This window comes from Centruroides sculpturatus, unplaced genomic scaffold, assembly GCF_000671375.1.
Source record: "Centruroides sculpturatus isolate CEXI.00-Female unplaced genomic scaffold, Cexi_2.0 scaffold2005, whole genome shotgun sequence".
Taxonomy (NCBI): Eukaryota; Metazoa; Arthropoda; class Arachnida; order Scorpiones; family Buthidae; genus Centruroides; species Centruroides sculpturatus.
The window spans coordinates 28,819-51,779 of NW_019386214.1; the positions used below are offsets into that span (position 1 = coordinate 28,819).

The 22,961-nt window shown below is 29.6% G+C and overlaps 1 protein-coding gene across 1 annotated transcript in view; it reads left to right on the top strand.

Annotated features, from left to right (window-relative positions):
- Positions 1 to 22,961, top strand: part of LOC111614110 (calcium/calmodulin-dependent protein kinase type 1-like) — a 39,429-nt gene that overhangs the window by 12,649 nt on the left and 3,819 nt on the right. The window contains exons 4-6 of the mRNA XM_023355494.1: positions 14,672 to 14,747; positions 17,024 to 17,136; positions 17,245 to 17,323. Coding sequence (XP_023211262.1) covers positions 14,672 to 14,747; positions 17,024 to 17,136; positions 17,245 to 17,323 — 268 coding nt within the window. The remainder of the gene's footprint in view (positions 1 to 14,671; positions 14,748 to 17,023; positions 17,137 to 17,244; positions 17,324 to 22,961) is intronic.

Below are 22,961 nucleotides of genomic sequence, written 5' to 3' on the forward strand. Positions count from 1 at the left end.
TATTTTACCTTTATATTATAATTAATTATGTATTTTGTAACACCTATATCTATCTGTATTTTTATTATTGTAATTTGTTTCACCGGGTAGTGCTCACTGCGGAACCCGGCATGTACTGTACCATTGTGTGCGTTAATAAAGAAATGAATAAATGAATGTCAGCATTACATCAAAAACATCAAAAATTATATGTTTAATTTCTTCATTTTGTCTTCTTTCTAATGACACAAAATATTCTTGGAATTCTGAAAATGCTTTTTTTTTTGTGTGTATTTTATTATTGTTTGATTCAAAAAATAACCATATTAAATTTAAGAAACATGCTTAAATTATTTTAAATTATACACTTAAGATTATAATAAATTTTAATAACTGACAAGAAATGTACCAATAATAGCCATTTGTATGAAACCACTTTATTATTTCAAGTGCTATTATAACATTAAAGAAAACAAAATACAATTTTGATTGTAAATGTAAGTTAATAAAAAATAAAAATAATGCATAAATATTTTATGCTTATGTGTTTTTTTAATTTAATACATTTAACTGGAAATGATCCTTACACCAATTAACATCTGTTTGTGTGAAATTTGAGAGGGAGATGTTATTTTTAAGCTTAGGATAACTCTCACTGCCTAACTATTATTACTTCTAATGTCAATAAGTGGTTAATTGTTTTATTGTGGTGTAAATGAAAACTCTCCCTGATTTTAAGTCAGTCAAATTACAATGTTATTTTATTGTACTCAGAAAGAAGAATGTTTTCTTTAATGTTTAATTAACAACAAGTTTTGTTAGATTAACCTGTAACTATAATATAAAATTAATCGGCATGCTGGTCTTCCCGTTTTTGTGTGGCATGTCAGTAGTGCTATCACTTGTCCGGTTTTCACCAGGACAGTCCGGGAATTAACTCACTGTCTGGGTGTACTATTAATTTTGTTCGGGAATTTCGTAAAAATTGTGAAATTATGATGAAACAAAGGTCTTGCAAATATTTTTACAAATTTACACTATTTTAACAGCGAAAGAACTCACACTCATTGAAACTTATCTGCAATTCTGCCATGTTCGTCTGTTTATACCAACGTGTGGCGCGCAACCTGTCGACTTTTTTTTTTTCTCCATGTACGATCATACACGTCTCCAATATCCAATAGAGCTAAGTCATCTGTACCTGTTCTTTCTTAATTTAGGGTTATTTACGTTACTCCTAGTCCCTAACTGTAACTGATTTAGAACTGTCATGCACATTATTCTTTGCATTGTAAAATGACTTTGCGCATGCATCAGGAACTTCTGTTCGAACAAACCTGACCTGCCGTCCAGGTCAGTGATTTTGAAAAGATGGCAACACTACATGTCGGTCATTTGGTGAAAATACAGTATAAATATTTTGGTTTTGTATGAATTGTAGACATTGATGCTTTTTGAAATTGTACCATTTTAGAGTAGTATAGATATAACATAATTTTACAATTTATTAAAATAAATTACAATCTAATAATAATAAATTTCTTGTAAAATGTAAGTTATTTTAGAATACAAAATTTCAAAAAATTTATAAGATTATTATACAAAAGCAGAGCATCTTAATAATTTCTAACAGATGGTAAAACATACATGATGCAAATGAAAAAATTGACTTGTTGTCAATGAATAATTATGTACTGCTAACAAGTCAGAAACTTTGTCACTAGCTTTCCAATGAACTTACATCTGAAATTCTCGTTGAATTGTCAAATAAAATAATCATGCTGTTGAGAATTGGTAATTATAGTGAAGGTGCAGCTGAATTTTGCTTGCCATTCACATCATTGTGTTTTTCTCTTAGTAGTTAGTTCAGAATTAACTTTTTGTTGAAATTTTTTTTTTATATTCTGAAAATATAGATCTATGTTTTATTGAAAGTAAACTCTATTGTTGCTAAAATTATAAATATTTTGATTGTAATTATCTTTTATTTGTTTAGTAATAATGCTTGATTGTTTCACAATTTCCAGATTATACTATTTGATGGAAAGAACAAAATAAAATAATTTGAAATTTCATATTAAACTGCAAAAATCTAAATGAAAAGAGTAAATATATATCATATAGTTTCAGAATCTGACCTGAATTAGGCAATAAATTTTGAATAATAGAAATTAGAATAGCTTTTTCCTTATTATCATAAAGAATTCTTAAATTATTTGCTCAAAATTAAATCATGGCACACAATAAACATCTGTGTTATTATCATAAATTAAATTATGGAAAATTATTATGAATATGGCTGCTAAAGTTGTATCCTGATATCTTAATCAAGAATCAAGAAAGAAATTAGTTTAGAGTATAAAATTTATGTAAGAAATTTTATCTAGTAGATCTTATGTAAGTTTGAAATCATAAATAATTTCAATCTGACAGTTTTTTATTAAATAAAATAATAATTATTTGCTCATTTTTAAAAAATGATTTAATGATTTTGTAATTATTAGAAAATTTAGAAAAATTATTAAATAATTATTTAAGATGACAAAAATAATTTTAATGTTCTCTTAATAAAACAAACTAATGCTCTTAAATTATTTTCAGAACAGTCATGACTGATTTGATTCAAGTTACTGATGCTCTCTGCTGAATATCAATAACAAATAAATAATATGAATTTGAATAGCTATGATTAATAATCCAAAGTGCATCATGATTTCTCTGTAATTATGATGCAAAATAAGTCATTAGTTTAAATGATTCTAATTCATATTATGTTGATTATTAAATACCTCTTAATCATGTATTTAATATATTTAACATGAATTACAACTATTTAATAATCATTGATTTTTTTTAAATCTCATATTTCATGAACACATTTGCATTTTCAGGAAGTTTTGAGAACAGTGTAGATGCAATTTAAATGAATTTTGTACATACTGTATTTTAATTGCATTATTTAATCTGTGGATGAGCTTGTAATAAATTCTTATGCTAAATTTCTCATGTTTCAAAACTGAGAATTGAATGAAAAATTTTACTAAAAAAATTAAAATTTATATTTATCTATTGTCAAATGTTATCAGTTATTGTTTTTACTATATTTTCATGAAAAAGTACTATTGTGATTTTTATTGATATACTTGTACATATTTTGAGCTGTCATGAATACAGTTTGATTAATTTTGAAATAATGTTCTGATATTTGTAACTATCTGTTATATTATACATTAGCAATGTTGTTGATTTGCAAGAGTTGAATACAGTAGAGCATCGTTTATCCGAATCAATTGGGGACTGGGGTTGTTCGGATAACTTATTTTTCGGATAACCGATTATGTACGAAAAAATATATTAACCTATCCCGTGTTGAAATTTTTCTCCATTGCGTGTCATTTTGCGTTGAATTTTCGTCGATGTTAAGCCTAACGTAAACTTTTTAAAATAATAATCGTGGCTATTGTATCATTAAAAATGATTTCTTTATGTTTTACAAATGAAATAAATACATTGAAAAATGTAAAAACAAATAATTATACTTTAGGCCGACTGGAATTCTTTCGGATAACAGACTTTCGGATAAACAATGCTCTACTGTATATGAATTTTCTTTGAGCCAACTGCGTTTTTTTTTTCTTTTTTAGTTTCTTGAATTATTAATTAAATTGAGTTTTCTTATAACTTTAGATAATTAGATGACTATTTTGTCTTATATTTAGTAAATTAATAGAGTAAAAAACTAGTAGACTGTTTTTTGTAGTAATTTACTTTAGTTTGTGTTCTTTTGCTTCTTACACTTACATTTACTTCTTCAATATTACATTCATATTTAAGTGAAATAAATCATATCATTGATATATTATGGAGAAACTTATGATTATGCCAAATTTTCTTTAATAGCTTTCACTATTTTTTGCAATAATATTACAAACAAGTAAAACAGCAAGGCTGTATTTGGGACAAGACTATGTCTCAGAGACTCACTACTAAGTGGAATCACTTTGACGCTTAGGGCAGGTCTCGTTCTCATTCTCCAATCTTCTTTGGTATTGCTGGTTTTGATGCGATCTTTCAAACTTCTCCGGCCACACCACGAGGTTGTCCATGATGCATTTTCGGTGAAATTAACCTATCTAATTTAGAAATTTCTCAGCATTGCATGTTGCCTTGGGTTGAATTTTTGTCAATGCCTAACGAAAATTTCCCGTTTTTGAAAAAAGTAATCCTGGCTATCATATCATCTGAAATTATTATTTTTTTATTTTGCACAAAAAAACAAATTATATTATTATTAAAACAAAATATATTTCGGAAGTTAGTTTTAATATAAAATTAGATGGCGATAGTCGTTAGACTATCGCCATCTACTTTGAAAAAAAGTTCAGTTGCTGAAACGAGTTGAGTCAACCAGTGAAGGTCAGCATGTCGCGACCAGAGATATGCCGGGAATAACATGGGACAGGTAAATGGGTTTTTCAAAGATTCATTTGTCAAAATTAGATTTCTGATTTCGAACTTCCCAACGTACACATTTGTCAAAATTCGATTTTGTAACATTTGCATTTCCAATGAGCAACGCATGCGTAAATCTCACACTACTGCCTGTTTGTAGAGAGTGCCTCCGTTTTGAATTTTATTTTGACTCAGTTCTCGTCCCCTGAGTAACTACAAGTCTGGTTTTCTTTTATGCGGCATTATGTGGCACCTAATAATCTGTGCCAAATTGCAACTCCTGACATATACTCCTTCATACCTCTAAGGCAGTGTTTTTTCAACCTTTTTCATTGAGTGGCACACCTAATTGAAAAATAACAAATCGTGACACCCTTGACCAGCGGCTGATCTAGAATCTGAATAAGGGGGGGACTAATGGGCCAGATGAAATTTTTTGCAAAAACGAATATTACGCGCAACGCAAAAGTGTTTCTACGTGTTCAAAATCAAAATTTAAGTTCATTGAATTTTGTCGAAATACCTATATGTAAAATAATAGTCTCGCTATTGTTTTTTTAATATAGTTTTATTATCAAATGTATCATCATTTTATATTATCATTTTATTGATAAACAATTTTTCTTAAGTTTTTTATACTATTTTGATGCATATATAAAGTAAATATTTCCTTACTTTTTTCTTATCCTTTTCATATCAAATTTAAAAAATTAAATTAAAAGAATGATAAAAATTGTTTATTTGTCATTATTGCTTTTGAATACTATAAAAATACTGTAATATGCACCTACTTTGTGATTGAAACCACATGCTTTTCAAAGTACAATGCAATGCTTTTTAAAGTATATACAAGACACAAGTGTCCACGTCATTCTTCTCTGGTGGTTGGCCTGGTACTGGGACTGGGAACGTGAAGGCCAAACAATGTGATTTGGGCGAACTCGTGACAAGTCATGCGTACATGTAGCGTAGAACATTACATTAACATGATTAGTCATAGTTTCTTTACTTACTAGATATCTCGTAGCAAAATAGAACTGACAATGAGTTATCTTAAGTAAATTTCCAAGAAAATGTCTAAAGGCTCTAAACTTTGCGACACCCCAGTCATGGCGCCGTGGCACCCCGGTTGAAAAACACTGCTCTAAGATGATAAGCCATTGACGGCACCACAATTTTATAAACAAGACATAGTCATGTCAAAAATATAATTGCAAAGAAAATAATTCATGAATAATTAATATCAGGTCAGTTCATAAGTTCATGCATATTTTTATCTACAAAAAAAGCAACAAAAAATTTTAATTAAATTTTATTTCAATCTATAATGTATTCACCATTATTCTGTACAATTTCTTGCCATCTTGATGGTAGCTTTTTAATCCCGTCTTTGTAAAATGATTTCGGTTTTGAATCAAAATATTCAGAAATAGCCTTTTTTACATTGTTCTCATCCTCAAAAGTTTCCCTTTTAAAAAATTCTGCAAACTGCAAAAAAGATGATAATCACTGGGAGCAATATCTGGCGAATATGGTGGATGAGGTAAAATTTCCCAGTTGAAGCTTTTGAGTTTCTCTACAGTTATTTGCAGCATGTGGTCTGGCATTGTCATGTTGCAGGAGAACCTGCTTTCTGTTCACTAATGACGGTTGATTTTTTTTTCATTTAAATGCTCTAATTGATCACAATACATTTGAGCTGTAATTGTTTGATTAGGTTCTAACAGCTCAAAAAAAATTACACTTCACACATCCCACCAAACAGACAAAAGAATTTTTTTTGGATGCAACCCACCTTTTGCAGCCGGTTTTGGCTGCTTGTCACGATCTGTCCATTGTCTTTTTCACGTCACATTATTGTAGGGGATCCATTTTTCGTCTCCAGTAACCAGCCGATCAAGAAAAGGTTCTAAAGTAATGCGGGATAAACGAGACGTGCAAATGTTTACACGTTGTTGTCAGTTAGCTATTGACAGTTCATGCGGTATCCATTTTCCTAGCTTTGAAACTTTTCCGATTTGTTGTAGATGTCTATGAACAGTTCCATGGGATGAATTTAAACGTTCTGCAATTTCATCAACTGTTAAAGATGGTTCTGCTTCAACTAGTGCTTCTGCAAACTAGAGCATCATCATCAAAGTCAACGGGTCTTCCAGTACAAGCCTTATCCTCCACACTAAAATCATTATTTCTAAATTTTTCAAACCATTTCTGCATAGTCCTTATACTAATTACAGTTTGATTATGAACATTATTTAATTTTTTGGCTGCATTTGTAGTATTCTCACCACTTAAAAATAAAAAGTATAAAACATGTCTCTTATATTCATCTGTTACTTCCATTTTAACGAAATTAAACAACTGAAATGTTCCCAATTCTGAACAGTATTATATGAATGAGATCCAATTTAACACTTCAGTATAAAAAATATCACATTAGACTGACAATTTTATCAGCAAAACACGATTTTTCTCAAGGTCATAAAATACGCATGAACTTATAGACTGACCTGATATTTTATTGAAAGTGTTATGATATCAAAAAATTTGGTAATAATTATAAAAATTTATGACACATATTTTAATAATAATGTAATANATTGTGTTATTGTATTGTGTACCTATTACGCCTGTGTATTTTACCTTTATATTATAATTAATTATGTATTTTGTAACACCTATATCTATCTGTATTTTTATTATTGTAATTTGTTTCACCGGGTAGTGCTCACTGCGGAACCCGGCATGTACTGTACCATTGTGTGCGTTAATAAAGAAATGAATAAATGAATGTCAGCATTACATCAAAAACATCAAAAATTATATGTTTAATTTCTTCATTTTGTCTTCTTTCTAATGACACAAAATATTCTTGGAATTCTGAAAATGCTTTTTTTTTTGTGTGTATTTTATTATTGTTTGATTCAAAAAATAACCATATTAAATTTAAGAAACATGCTTAAATTATTTTAAATTATACACTTAAGATTATAATAAATTTTAATAACTGACAAGAAATGTACCAATAATAGCCATTTGTATGAAACCACTTTATTATTTCAAGTGCTATTATAACATTAAAGAAAACAAAATACAATTTTGATTGTAAATGTAAGTTAATAAAAAATAAAAATAATGCATAAATATTTTATGCTTATGTGTTTTTTTAATTTAATACATTTAACTGGAAATGATCCTTACACCAATTAACATCTGTTTGTGTGAAATTTGAGAGGGAGATGTTATTTTTAAGCTTAGGATAACTCTCACTGCCTAACTATTATTACTTCTAATGTCAATAAGTGGTTAATTGTTTTATTGTGGTGTAAATGAAAACTCTCCCTGATTTTAAGTCAGTCAAATTACAATGTTATTTTATTGTACTCAGAAAGAAGAATGTTTTCTTTAATGTTTAATTAACAACAAGTTTTGTTAGATTAACCTGTAACTATAATATAAAATTAATCGGCATGCTGGTCTTCCCGTTTTTGTGTGGCATGTCAGTAGTGCTATCACTTGTCCGGTTTTCACCAGGACAGTCCGGGAATTAACTCACTGTCTGGGTGTACTATTAATTTTGTTCGGGAATTTCGTAAAAATTGTGAAATTATGATGAAACAAAGGTCTTGCAAATATTTTTACAAATTTACACTATTTTAACAGCGAAAGAACTCACACTCATTGAAACTTATCTGCAATTCTGCCATGTTCGTCTGTTTATACCAACGTGTGGCGCGCAACCTGTCGACTTTTTTTTTTTCTCCATGTACGATCATACACGTCTCCAATATCCAATAGAGCTAAGTCATCTGTACCTGTTCTTTCTTAATTTAGGGTTATTTACGTTACTCCTAGTCCCTAACTGTAACTGATTTAGAACTGTCATGCACATTATTCTTTGCATTGTAAAATGACTTTGCGCATGCATCAGGAACTTCTGTTCGAACAAACCTGACCTGCCGTCCAGGTCAGTGATTTTGAAAAGATGGCAACACTACATGTCGGTCATTTGGTGAAAATACAGTATAAATATTTTGGTTTTGTATGAATTGTAGACATTGATGCTTTTTGAAATTGTACCATTTTAGAGTAGTATAGATATAACATAATTTTACAATTTATTAAAATAAATTACAATCTAATAATAATAAATTTCTTGTAAAATGTAAGTTATTTTAGAATACAAAATTTCAAAAAATTTATAAGATTATTATACAAAAGCAGAGCATCTTAATAATTTCTAACAGATGGTAAAACATACATGATGCAAATGAAAAAATTGACTTGTTGTCAATGAATAATTATGTACTGCTAACAAGTCAGAAACTTTGTCACTAGCTTTCCAATGAACTTACATCTGAAATTCTCGTTGAATTGTCAAATAAAATAATCATGCTGTTGAGAATTGGTAATTATAGTGAAGGTGCAGCTGAATTTTGCTTGCCATTCACATCATTGTGTTTTTCTCTTAGTAGTTAGTTCAGAATTAACTTTTTGTTGAAATTTTTTTTTTATATTCTGAAAATATAGATCTATGTTTTATTGAAAGTAAACTCTATTGTTGCTAAAATTATAAATATTTTGATTGTAATTATCTTTTATTTGTTTAGTAATAATGCTTGATTGTTTCACAATTTCCAGATTATACTATTTGATGGAAAGAACAAAATAAAATAATTTGAAATTTCATATTAAACTGCAAAAATCTAAATGAAAAGAGTAAATATATATCATATAGTTTCAGAATCTGACCTGAATTAGGCAATAAATTTTGAATAATAGAAATTAGAATAGCTTTTTCCTTATTATCATAAAGAATTCTTAAATTATTTGCTCAAAATTAAATCATGGCACACAATAAACATCTGTGTTATTATCATAAATTAAATTATGGAAAATTATTATGAATATGGCTGCTAAAGTTGTATCCTGATATCTTAATCAAGAATCAAGAAAGAAATTAGTTTAGAGTATAAAATTTATGTAAGAAATTTTATCTAGTAGATCTTATGTAAGTTTGAAATCATAAATAATTTCAATCTGACAGTTTTTTATTAAATAAAATAATAATTATTTGCTCATTTTTAAAAAATGATTTAATGATTTTGTAATTATTAGAAAATTTAGAAAAATTATTAAATAATTATTTAAGATGACAAAAATAATTTTAATGTTCTCTTAATAAAACAAACTAATGCTCTTAAATTATTTTCAGAACAGTCATGACTGATTTGATTCAAGTTACTGATGCTCTCTGCTGAATATCAATAACAAATAAATAATATGAATTTGAATAGCTATGATTAATAATCCAAAGTGCATCATGATTTCTCTGTAATTATGATGCAAAATAAGTCATTAGTTTAAATGATTCTAATTCATATTATGTTGATTATTAAATACCTCTTAATCATGTATTTAATATATTTAACATGAATTACAACTATTTAATAATCATTGATTTTTTTTAAATCTCATATTTCATGAACACATTTGCATTTTCAGGAAGTTTTGAGAACAGTGTAGATGCAATTTAAATGAATTTTGTACATACTGTATTTTAATTGCATTATTTAATCTGTGGATGAGCTTGTAATAAATTCTTATGCTAAATTTCTCATGTTTCAAAACTGAGAATTGAATGAAAAATTTTACTAAAAAAATTAAAATTTATATTTATCTATTGTCAAATGTTATCAGTTATTGTTTTTACTATATTTTCATGAAAAAGTACTATTGTGATTTTTATTGATATACTTGTACATATTTTGAGCTGTCATGAATACAGTTTGATTAATTTTGAAATAATGTTCTGATATTTGTAACTATCTGTTATATTATACATTAGCAATGTTGTTGATTTGCAAGAGTTGAATACAGTAGAGCATCGTTTATCCGAATCAATTGGGGACTGGGGTTGTTCGGATAACTTATTTTTCGGATAACCGATTATGTACGAAAAAATATATTAACCTATCCCGTGTTGAAATTTTTCTCCATTGCGTGTCATTTTGCGTTGAATTTTCGTCGATGTTAAGCCTAACGTAAACTTTTTAAAATAATAATCGTGGCTATTGTATCATTAAAAATGATTTCTTTATGTTTTACAAATGAAATAAATACATTGAAAAATGTAAAAACAAATAATTATACTTTAGGCCGACTGGAATTCTTTCGGATAACAGACTTTCGGATAAACAATGCTCTACTGTATATGAATTTTCTTTGAGCCAACTGCGTTTTTTTTTCTTTTTTAGTTTCTTGAATTATTAATTAAATTGAGTTTTCTTATAACTTTAGATAATTAGATGACTATTTTGTCTTATATTTAGTAAATTAATAGAGTAAAAAACTAGTAGACTGTTTTTTGTAGTAATTTACTTTAGTTTGTGTTCTTTTGCTTCTTACACTTACATTTACTTCTTCAATATTACATTCATATTTAAGTGAAATAAATCATATCATTGATATATTATGGAGAAACTTATGATTATGCCAAATTTTCTTTAATAGCTTTCACTATTTTTTGCAATAATATTACAAACAAGTAAAACAGCAAGGCTGTATTTGGGACAAGACTATGTCTCAGAGACTCACTACTAAGTGGAATCACTTTGACGCTTAGGGCAGGTCTCGTTCTCATTCTCCAATCTTCTTTGGTATTGCTGGTTTTGATGCGATCTTTCAAACTTCTCCGGCCACACCACGAGGTTGTCCATGATGCATTTTCGGTGAAATTAACCTATCTAATTTAGAAATTTCTCAGCATTGCATGTTGCCTTGGGTTGAATTTTTGTCAATGCCTAACGAAAATTTCCCGTTTTTGAAAAAAGTAATCCTGGCTATCATATCATCTGAAATTATTATTTTTTTATTTTGCACAAAAAAACAAATTATATTATTATTAAAACAAAATATATTTCGGAAGTTAGTTTTAATATAAAATTAGATGGCGATAGTCGTTAGACTATCGCCATCTACTTTGAAAAAAAGTTCAGTTGCTGAAACGAGTTGAGTCAACCAGTGAAGGTCAGCATGTCGCGACCAGAGATATGCCGGGAATAACATGGGACAGGTAAATGGGTTTTTCAAAGATTCATTTGTCAAAATTAGATTTCTGATTTCGAACTTCCCAACGTACACATTTGTCAAAATTCGATTTTGTAACATTTGCATTTCCAATGAGCAACGCATGCGTAAATCTCACACTACTGCCTGTTTGTAGAGAGTGCCTCCGTTTTGAATTTTATTTTGACTCAGTTCTCGTCCCCTGAGTAACTACAAGTCTGGTTTTCTTTTATGCGGCATTATGTGGCACCTAATAATCTGTGCCAAATTGCAACTCCTGACATATACTCCTTCATACCTCTAAGGCAGTGTTTTTTCAACCTTTTTCATTGAGTGGCACACCTAATTGAAAAATAACAAATCGTGACACCCTTGACCAGCGGCTGATCTAGAATCTGAATAAGGGGGGGACTAANTATTCGTACACCGAATAAGGGGGGACTAATGGGCCAGATGAATTTTTTGCGAAAACGAATATTACGCGCAACGCAAAAGTGTTTCTACGTGTTCAAAATCAAAATTTAAGTTCATTGAATTTTGTCGAAATACCTATATGTAAAATAATAGTCTCGCTATTGTTTTTTTAATATAGTTTTATTATCAAATGTATCATCATTTTATATTATCATTTTATTGATAAACAATTTTTTTAAAGTTTTTTATACTATTTTGATGCATATATAAAATAAATATTTCATTACTTTTTTCTTATCCTTTTCATATCAATTTAAAAAATTTAAATTAAAAAAATTATAAAAATTGTTTATTTGTCATCATTGCTTTTGAATACCATGAAAATACTGTAATATGCACAGTGGCATACCGTAGTAGAGGTGGCAGGGGTGGCCCACCCCGGGTGGCACTTTTTAGGGGGCTGCAAAATTTCACAATAAATAATAATAATATCTTGTAAAAATTTGAACCATCCTAATCTACATTTGTGTCGCGCCTACGATAGTGCTATCGTCCGGACAGTCCAGGAATCCGCTTGCCGTCCGGGTGAAGTAGTAATTTTTTCATCGGAGGAAATTCTACATAGCCTGTTGACCTTTTTTTCTTTTTTTGCTTGTACGATTCATTCGCGTTCATATACACCACTAATATCGATTAGAGCTATTTTAAACAGGTTGCTGCAATAGCATGGAATTTTTCATTGCTTGTTCAAATGTGACAAAACTGAATTTTAGTCTTTTAAATTGAAATACCTAAATAAGGGGGGGCGAAATTTTCCTCCGCCCCGGGCGGCTGACACCCACAGTACGCTACTGAATATGCATCTACTTTGTGATTGAAACCACACGCTTTTCAAAGTACAATGCAATGCTTTTTAAAGTATATACAAGACACAAGTGTCCACGTCATTCTTCTCTGGTGGTTGGCCTGGTACTGGGACTGGGAACGTGAAGGCCAAACAATGTGATTTGGGCGAACTCGTGACAAGTCATGCGTACATGTAGCGTAGAACATTACATTAACATGATTAGTCATAGTTTCTTTACTTACTAGATATCTCGTAGCAAAATAGAACTGACAATGAGTTATCTTAAGTAAATTTCCAAGAAAATGTCTAAAGGCTCTAAACTTTGCGACACCCCAGTCATGGCGCCGTGGCACCCCGGTTGAAAAACACTGCTCTAAGATGATAAGCCATTGACGGCACCACAATTTTATAAACAAGACATAGTCATGTCAAAAATATAATTGCAAAGAAAATAATTCATGAATAATTAATATCAGGTCAGTTCATAAGTTCATGCATATTTTTATCTACAAAAAAAGCAACAAAAAATTTTAATTAAATTTTATTTCAATCTATAATGTATTCACCATTATTCTGTACAATTTCTTGCCATCTTGATGGTAGCTTTTTAATCCCGTCTTTGTAAAATGATTTCGGTTTTGAATCAAAATATTCAGAAATAGCCTTTTTTACATTGTTCTCATCCTCAAAAGTTTTTCTTTTAAAAAATTCTGCAAACTGCAAAAAAGATGATAATCACTGGGAGCAATATCTGGCGAATATGGTGGATGAGGTAAAATTTCCCAGTTGAAGCTTTTGAGTTTCTCTACAGTTATTTGCAGCATGTGGTCTGGCATTGTCATGTTGCAGGAGAACCTGCTTTCTGTTCACTAATGACGGTTGATTTTTTTTTCATTTAAATGCTCTAATTGATCACAATACATTTGAGCTGTAATTGTTTGATTAGGTTCTAACAGCTCAAAGAGAATTACACTTGACATATCCCACCAAACAGACAAAAGAATTTTTTTTGGATGCAACCCACCTTTTGCAGCCGGTTTTGGCTGCTTGTCACGATCTGTCCATTGTCTTTTTCACGTCACATTATTGTAGGGGATCCATTTTTCGTCTCCAGTAACCAGCCGATCAAGAAAAGGTTCTAAAGTAATGCGGGATAAACGAGACGTGCAAATGTTTACACGTTGTTGTCAGTTAGCTATTGACAGTTCATGCGGTATCCATTTTCCTAGCTTTGAAACTTTTCCGATTTGTTGTAGATGTCTATGAACAGTTCCATGGGATGAATTTAAACGTTCTGCAATTTCATCAACTGTTAAAGATGGTTCTGCTTCAAGTAGTGCAGAGAGAGCATCATCATCAAAGTCAACGGGTCTTCCAGTACAAGCCTTATCCTCCACACTAAAATCATTATTTCTAAATTTTTCAAACCATTTCTGCATAGTCCTTATACTAATTACAGTTTGATTATGAACATTATTTAATTTTTTGGCTGCATTTGTAGTATTCTCACCACTTAAAAATAAAAAGTATAAAACATGTCTCTTATATTCATCTGTTACTTCCATTTTAACGAAATTAAACAACTGAAATGTTCCCAATTCTGAACAGTATTATATGAATGAGATCCAATTTAACACTTCAGTATAAAAAATATCACATTAGACTGACAATTTTATCAGCAAAACACGATTTTTCTCAAGGTCATAAAATACGCATGAACTTATAGACTGACCTGATATTTTATTGAAAGTGTTATGATATCAAAAAATTTGGTAATAATTATAAAAATTTATGACACATATTTTAATAATAATGTAATAAGTTTAACTAAATTTTTTATACATTAATAATAATGATAGATTTAAGTTTTAATTTATATTATTTAACAGCTCAAATTAAATTTTATTTCAGCTCCTGAAGTTTTAGCTCAGAAACCATATGGTAAAGCAGTTGATGTATGGTCAATAGGTGTAATTGCATACATCTTGTAAGTTTATTTTTATTAATAAATTGATATAATAAATTGTTAAATTGATATTTTTATATAATAATTTCAATGAATTTAGTGAAGCTTGTTTAGGATATCATTACGTAATTATTGTTATACAATGGTATTTTGATGAATTTATTGAACTAATCAGAATGTTAATATTACCACAATACCAAAATCCAGCAAATAAGGGGAAGAATACTGTAATAGAACTAATGTTTTAAACTGACTTTTATTGGCATTCTGTGGTTTATAATAAAAATACCGTCAAGCATAAAATAGAATATAGATGATATAGAATATAAATTTGATTAAAAAGAATGATTATTTGATTAGAAGTTGCTGTTTACATCATCACTTGCATATTAAAGAACTCTTTAAGCTATTTCAAAAATAAATTTCCTTGCATGTGTTTGCTTTTTTTATGATTTATAGCTGATGCATTTCTACTATTATATACTATTATATTACTATTTATAGCTGATACCTTATAAATTTAATTCTTTCCAGCTGTTTGAGTTGGGCTTTGTCCTGGTAGTAGATGTGCTCTGTCTAAATGGGCCTCATCACACCTGGGACAAAGCCCAACTCAAACACCTGGAGAGAATTGAAATTTATAAGGCTAGTAGAAATGCATCAGCTATAAATTATAAAGAAATGGACATTGTTTTATGTGCATGAAAATTTATTTCAGGGGAAAAACTTAAATTCTTTAATATGCAAGTAATGATGGAAATGGCAACTTTCAAATAAATAATTATTCTTTTTAATCAAATTTATATATTCTGTTTTCTGTTCAATGGTATTTTCATTATAAATTTTATAATGGCCAATAAAGTCAGTTGAAAACATTAGTTTTATTTAAGTGTTCTTTCCTTTATTTGCTGATTTTATTATTGTGGTGATTTCTTACTTATTCATCCAGTTCATTTGTTTGGTTTTTTGTATGTTAATATTACTTTGTATATTTATCCATTTATTTATTTATATAAGTACCACAGGAAGAATTTAACCAGGAAGAGTTGACAAATTATCATATATTTTTTTATTGACTTGCAAAAGACTTGATATATTTTTATGCAAAATGATATAAAATGTCTATCATCAAGATAATTTCAAATATACTAACTTTAAAGATGAAAGCATAAATTTAGATCTAAATTTTAGAGGTCATATCTAATAAATATAATACCAACAATATTGTGTGTGTATATATATATATACAATTTATGGAAGGTCCTTCCATATCAAAAGATTATACCCCTTAAAAATTTTGTTGATTGATTATTATGAATTATTCTAAAATTCATCTAATGGCTGTTAGAGAAAATTTGTTTGCTGAAGTCAAAGTATTAACAAAAATTACCTATTTCAAATGGTATATAGTCTATAATACAGGTTGAGAATCTTATATCTGAAATGCTTGGAATTTTGGATTTTTTCAGATTTTGGAATATTTGTATATTTGAATCTATAAAATGGGACATCTTTGGAATGACTGATTTGATTTTTTCCCCTGGTCACTTATTTAGGAATTTGTATTAATTTTTTGAAAGTAAAAAAAAAATTCACATATCTATGTAAATATGTTTTTTAAAACTTGCTTATTTTGGACATGTGATAATATTTTTAAAAGACACTCACATAGATATGTTAAAATAATTTTAGATATATTTACATAGTGGTGTTAATTGATTCTGTTGGAAAGAACATATTTGTTAAATTTTTAATCTTCCAATAAACATGCATTAAAAATTTGAATTGAACCAGGAATAGGAAAAGTATACACCTTTTGTATGTATTTATACTTCCTGTGAAATTTATTAGTTAGGCAGCCAGAAAAACCACCTGGACATGACTCCAGTGTTCTAGTGTTCTCTCTCCAGGTAAAAAAAGGCCTGGAGAAAGAACACTATAATATTTCCAGTGTTTTGTGGAATGTCATGTTGGCATTCAAAAATATCTTTGGATTTTGGAAATTTGAATAAAGGATTCTCAACCTATATTGTAATAACAATTTGATATCAAAGTATAAATTTGACTAATGCATTGTCTTAAAAATCTGAACAGATTTTATCATTTTATGTTATAGAAATAGATATAAAAGGATTTTTATATAGAATGAATGAAGATTTAACAAAATAATTTTATTTTTCAGATTTTCATTTTTTTGATATATCATGAAAAGTCATTGTATTTAGTGAAAAAACAAGTTTAAAATGTTTAAAATTGTTGAATTATTATCTAAACAACAAATTTTTAAATCTTGGTAGGTTGTGTGGATATCCACCATTTTATGATGAAAATGATGCCAATCTATTTGCACAGATTTTAAAGGGAGAATTTGAATTTGATTCACCATATTGGGATGATATATCAGAATCTGGTATGTTTGTTATAGCAAAAATATAAACTTTTCAATATTAATAAATTAATGCAATATATTATGAATACAAATATATTCATAGTTTTTATTTTTCCTGACGAAATGTAGCAAAAGATTTTATTCGACATCTAATTTGTGTAGACATGGAGAAAAGGTATACATGTAAACAAGCACTAGCCCATCCTTGGTATGTTATATTGTATTATTAATGTTAAATTTCTCAAAAATTGCATAAAATCACTATTAACAATTATATTTATTGGATTACAATAATTCAAAATAATAATAATAATGACTAACAAGAGAAATCTATAAAATCAAAAGGTACAGACATATTTATTTGTAATGTAATCGGAAAGATTTTACTTTTAAATAAAAGTTTGTTTTTAAAATACATTTATGATTTAAATAATTATAACATTCAAATTTTGCTCCATTTCTTTCAAAGTTTCTTTCAAATGCTCTTCATAAGATTTAGACAGTATTTCCTTCAACCATTGTGACTGTTCTTTTCCACTTCAGAGAAAAATATTTCATGTCTTTTGCAGTTTGTTCTGTTTTTTATTAGTTTATTTTTTACAAGATACCCAAATTTTTCTATTGCTTGGCATTGTGATAGGTTTGGTGGATTCATGTCTCTAATTACAAAATTTACTGTGCTGTTCTAGCCAACTTACTGTGGATTTTGCATAGTGTACTGTTGGCAAATCTAGTCAAAACAAAGTATGGCACCATAATTTCTTAAAAACGTAAGAAAAAGATTTTTTAAACATTCATTAATATAGATTTCAGCACTACTATTTCCTTTTGTTACAAATGAAGAATTTTTCAATCCACATTGGCAAAAATGCTTGCCATATCACATATTTTGAGCCAAACTTTTTGACACTGAATGATTGATGTTTGAGATTCTGGAAGAACTCCTTGAAACACTGTATAATAGCATGAGCCTGGAAATGTTGAGAAGTCAGCCTTCACATATGTTTTGTCATCTAAAACCAAACAAGCATTCTTCTAGCCAAGTAAAGAATACAATTTTTGAGCTCTAGGTTTAATTACCACCTTTTGTTCTCAAACTTGCATGCTGCTTAGCCCTTTGAATCATTGTTTGACTAGTTTCACATTTTATTGCAACATCTCTCACTGACATACTCTGATTTTTGGAAATTACTTTATTTTTTGGTCTTGTTGTGGGCTGCAAGCACCATAATTTCCACTGAAACCCGACTTTCAAGAAATGGACAATATCTTATGATACTGATTTAACACTCCATTAGGGATTGCAATTGCTGGATCCCTCATCCAGCAATCCAGCTGGATACAGCTCATTTTTCGGCCTGCTGGATCCGCAAATATTCAATTAACTTTCTAAATAATGGTGCAAAAGTCTACGTTGTAAGCGTTACCGCTTTGCTAAGTGCGCTATCGCTCGGCTGCAAGAGCGACGTTGCCATTTAGTGCAGCACGTGCTACACTCCCTCTCTACACCGCACCACCCGTCCTTTTACCTCTGCTGATCTAATTGACAGTTGACTTTTCGCTCTCGCTAAATAAAATGTCTTTGCGCTAAATAAAATAAGTAGCATCCTCTCCTAGTCCTGGTGCATAATTATAATTTACGGTCGGTTGTGACGTCAATGAATCACGTGACGGATCGCCGCTTCAGCTGCGAGACACCGGCACTTTTTCGACTTTTTTTCCTGAATAAACTTGGTGCGCAATAAAAACGTTATTTATTTCATTTTTCGCAGCTCGAAGAAATTAGAGAATTTGAATTTTTTAAAATTTTTTGAAAAATTTTGGAAAAATTGCGACTAAAAAAAATGCCAGGGGGCGTCTGTGACACGCTACATGATCTTAAATGAAAATTGAATTATTTACCACAAAAATAGTTTTAACGATTTGGATCAAACTTGGTTAGTTTAGTGAATCGCGTAAATACATATATAGTGGAACCAGCAGCAATGGCAGAGGAGATTATAGAGGTGAAAAGCGATGATCCAGATAACCCGTATTCCCTGAATTTCACCTTGGAACAAGAATTGGAGATCCAACTAAAGCGTGAGAAAGAAAACTTCATGAAACGGAAAGAAACTAGTACTGAGAAGGATTATGATAAGTTATTAAAAAAGGAAATGGCTGTTTATGAAAATGAGGGAGTCAGAGATGAAAACTTATCTTTGATTTATAATTATTTGATGACCCTGAAACCAACTAGCGTAGAGGCTGAAAGGGCCTTCTCTGCAGCGGGATATATATGCAGTGCATTAAGAAGTAGGTTGGGAGACAACACCATTAATACTATTTGTTTTTTGAGATCCTACTTCCAGAAAAGTCAAAAAAATAACATGATAACATGTTAAATGACAAAGAAATATTTGATAACAAAAACATATTTGATGATAAAAAAAAAAATGAAATAAAAAAATAACACAAAAAAATAAGTGATTGATTTAATTTTATTTAATCCTTTAAAATACTTTATTCAAGACAAGACTGATATTTTATAACTTCTTCTCTAATTCTATTAAGTAAGAGTATTTAACTTTTATTCTATAAGTGGTTAAATTACTTATAAATAACTACAGACTGATATGTAGAGCCTATATAAGAAAACTAGTAAGACTGATAGCCACTTAGCCACTGATTATCCATCCTTACATTATTATAATATAATATATTAAAGTAAATTAATTAGTAGAATTACCTTTGCTATTATTTAACTTATTACATTATAATTATAATTTAACTAAACATTTATAGTTAATTATCTCTATCTCAAGTGTTAAACCGAACCAAAGTTAAGTTTACTACCTAAATGTGTAAGACGTTTTACTGATTTAAAGTGAACAGTCTAAATAATAAAAGGTTTTTAAGTATTTAAAAAAATGTTTTATTTCTTTAAAAAAACCATAAAATGCTAAATAGATAGATAGATAACACTTTATTGCACCAAAAATACATTTGCGCTGGATCCGCGCTGGATCCAGCTGGAATGATATTGATCCAGCAAAAATCCAGCTTGATTGAAAACACTGCTGGATTGCAATCCCTACACTCTATCCACTGTACTTTGGGAAATTTGTAGCTCTTTAGTTATGAACTGTTTTGGTTTTTGATTTTTTAGCTATTCGTCAACAATTGCTTTTCAACAGTCTATTTCATTCATTGTTTAAAGCAATAACAATTAGTTTAATAAAATTGATAATGTAATTCTTATACTAATTATTTGAAATTGTTGCTATGGCAACAAATAGAATTATAAATCACAAACAGAAAAGTTAACATATTTTGAATTTTCTATTGTTAGTCCTTAATAATGATGTAATTAATACAATAATTCACTTTTAGGAGAATAGTATGTAGAATTATACAATAGTCCATAATAATTTAAATCATTGTTTTCTGCTTACATTGTTTTAACAATGTATTTGCATGGATTGCTGGATTTTTTGTATATATTACAAAATTAAGTATATATATATAGTACTGTTATTAAAAGTAGTGTTTAACTTTTTCAGTAATTAGGTGTGTCTTTCCTTTATACTTTTGTTAATTACTACTATATATTTTATTTTTCATAATTTTTTTGTCTACTGTTGTTTTTATTATTTTTCTTAAATACAGTTGTATTTTGCTATTGTATATGTTTACTTTGATAAATTTTTCATAATGTTTTCAATAATTACAATTACAATGTTATATACAAAGCACTATATATATATATATTTATATATTTATTGTACTTTGTATATACAGTGATACCTCGACTTACGCTACCCAGACTTACGCAAACCCGGAGTTACGCAATTTTCAAATCTGGTCAATTCGTCTTTTGTTTGAGCACCAGGCAACTCTTGATTACTCATTCCCTCCACACTATTGTTCAACTTACATGTTCGGACGTGTCGTGCGGAATTGACACATATCTACAATTTATTTAGTGTTATTTATTTCTGTGTTTGTTATATCTAGGGAGACTCGACAGACTCTATATGGTGATTTCTTGTAACAATGAACGAATCAAAAGACGAGATAAGATTAACGAGAACATTTATTAGCTTACATACATCCGACTTGGATTTTACACACATTGAGAAATTATACCCCGACTTAGCGAATTTGACTTACGCGGTTATCGCTCAGTCCCACCTATCACGTAAGTTCGGGGTATTACTGTATCTTGTAAAAAAAGTGATATTTTATTTGCTATACTTTAGCAAATAAATACAGTTGATGATAAACATAGAAGAGAAATAAGTAAATAATCATAAACGTGGTTAAAATAAAAACCACTTAATTTTAAATTAAAACATTGTAATAAACCTAATTACTGAAAAAGTTAAACAGTACTTTTGTTTAATATTTTGGCGATGTTGAAGCTTATACGCGAATGTGATCTATTCCAATGTTTTAGGCTAATTTGAGGTGAAAAAATTTCAGTGTATTTAAAATTATATATAACTAGCTGCAAGGACCTGCTTCGCTGGGTTTTTATTTGTATGTAATATAATTTTTTCTTTTATATATAAAAGACTGTTTTTCTAAGTAATCTAGAATCTAGCTGCAAGGACCCACTTCACTGGGTGTTTATTTGTGGGCAAAAAGTAATGATAGTGAAGATTAAGATAATTACATTATAACCAATCTTACCCATTTTCACAAAATGCAAGAATTAGGTCTCCCGTTTCTAGACGTTTCCAGAGAATTTTTACATGAGCATAAAAATATGTTCGATTTCCCTCAAAAGCGCAAAAAACCACCTGTAAATCTTGCATGCCGCTTTATATTAACACTTCCTGGTCCCGATTCTATTTCTGAACATCTCCTGTTCACGTCCAGTCAAACAAACTATTTTCAACGTTTCTGGAACATTTACGATCGTTCTATAATCGAACCAATATTCGAATTTTATGTTCGAATTTGTTCGAACAAAACATTCGAAATAGAAAGCCACTTTCAACCACTTTCAAGCCCATATCTCCCGCACCCTTATAGCTATCGAGATGCAACCCCCCTGGTGCACGAATGGAGACTTGGGGCTACTACCACATACAAACACCATTCACGTGTATAGATGTAAAAGAAAGATAAACATAGATATTTTCATGGCTAACATGCCACTAAAATAACATTTTTAGTTATTTAATAGTTAAAACTCACTGTGTTCAGCGTTATTAATCGTTTTTTCGTTCATTAGAGCGCTTTCGACGAATGTATTTCCATCGTCTTCAGGCAAATAAAATGTTTTAATCGAACATGAACATTCAAGAGAAGAACACACAAAAATTTTAATTTGAAACAATTTTTCGATATGAGTTTGCTACGATTTGAATTACGTGCAATGTTACGAATATGACATAATACGGTGCATGCGTGGTACTGCTTCCTGTTAGTGACGTAACATGTGATGTAACATGTAATGTAACTCACCGTTTAATCGTTTATATAGGGCGATCCATATGTTAGGCAGCTCTAGAGAAGGTGTGTTGCACGTTTCAAATGTTGTTATATACAGTGACTCCCATACAAAGAGTAGTCTTCGGTCGTTGCATGCCCTGAGTATAGTAGCGTGGGCCCATAATGGGTTATAATTCATGTCGCATACCCTTCTTGCGAGTTCAGTGCTGCACCTTCCTTTTGCTATATCATCCTGGTGTTTGGTCAGGCAGGTAGCCAACATTCTTGCCGTGGCCCCAATGTATCTCGTGCTGTTCCCCATTACAGGATTTTCTAATGGAACCACATAAATTCCTGACTTCTCGAGAGTGGAAAACTTGTCTCAGTCATTGCAGAGCAGTCTGCACAAGTTAGGTAACGGAGAT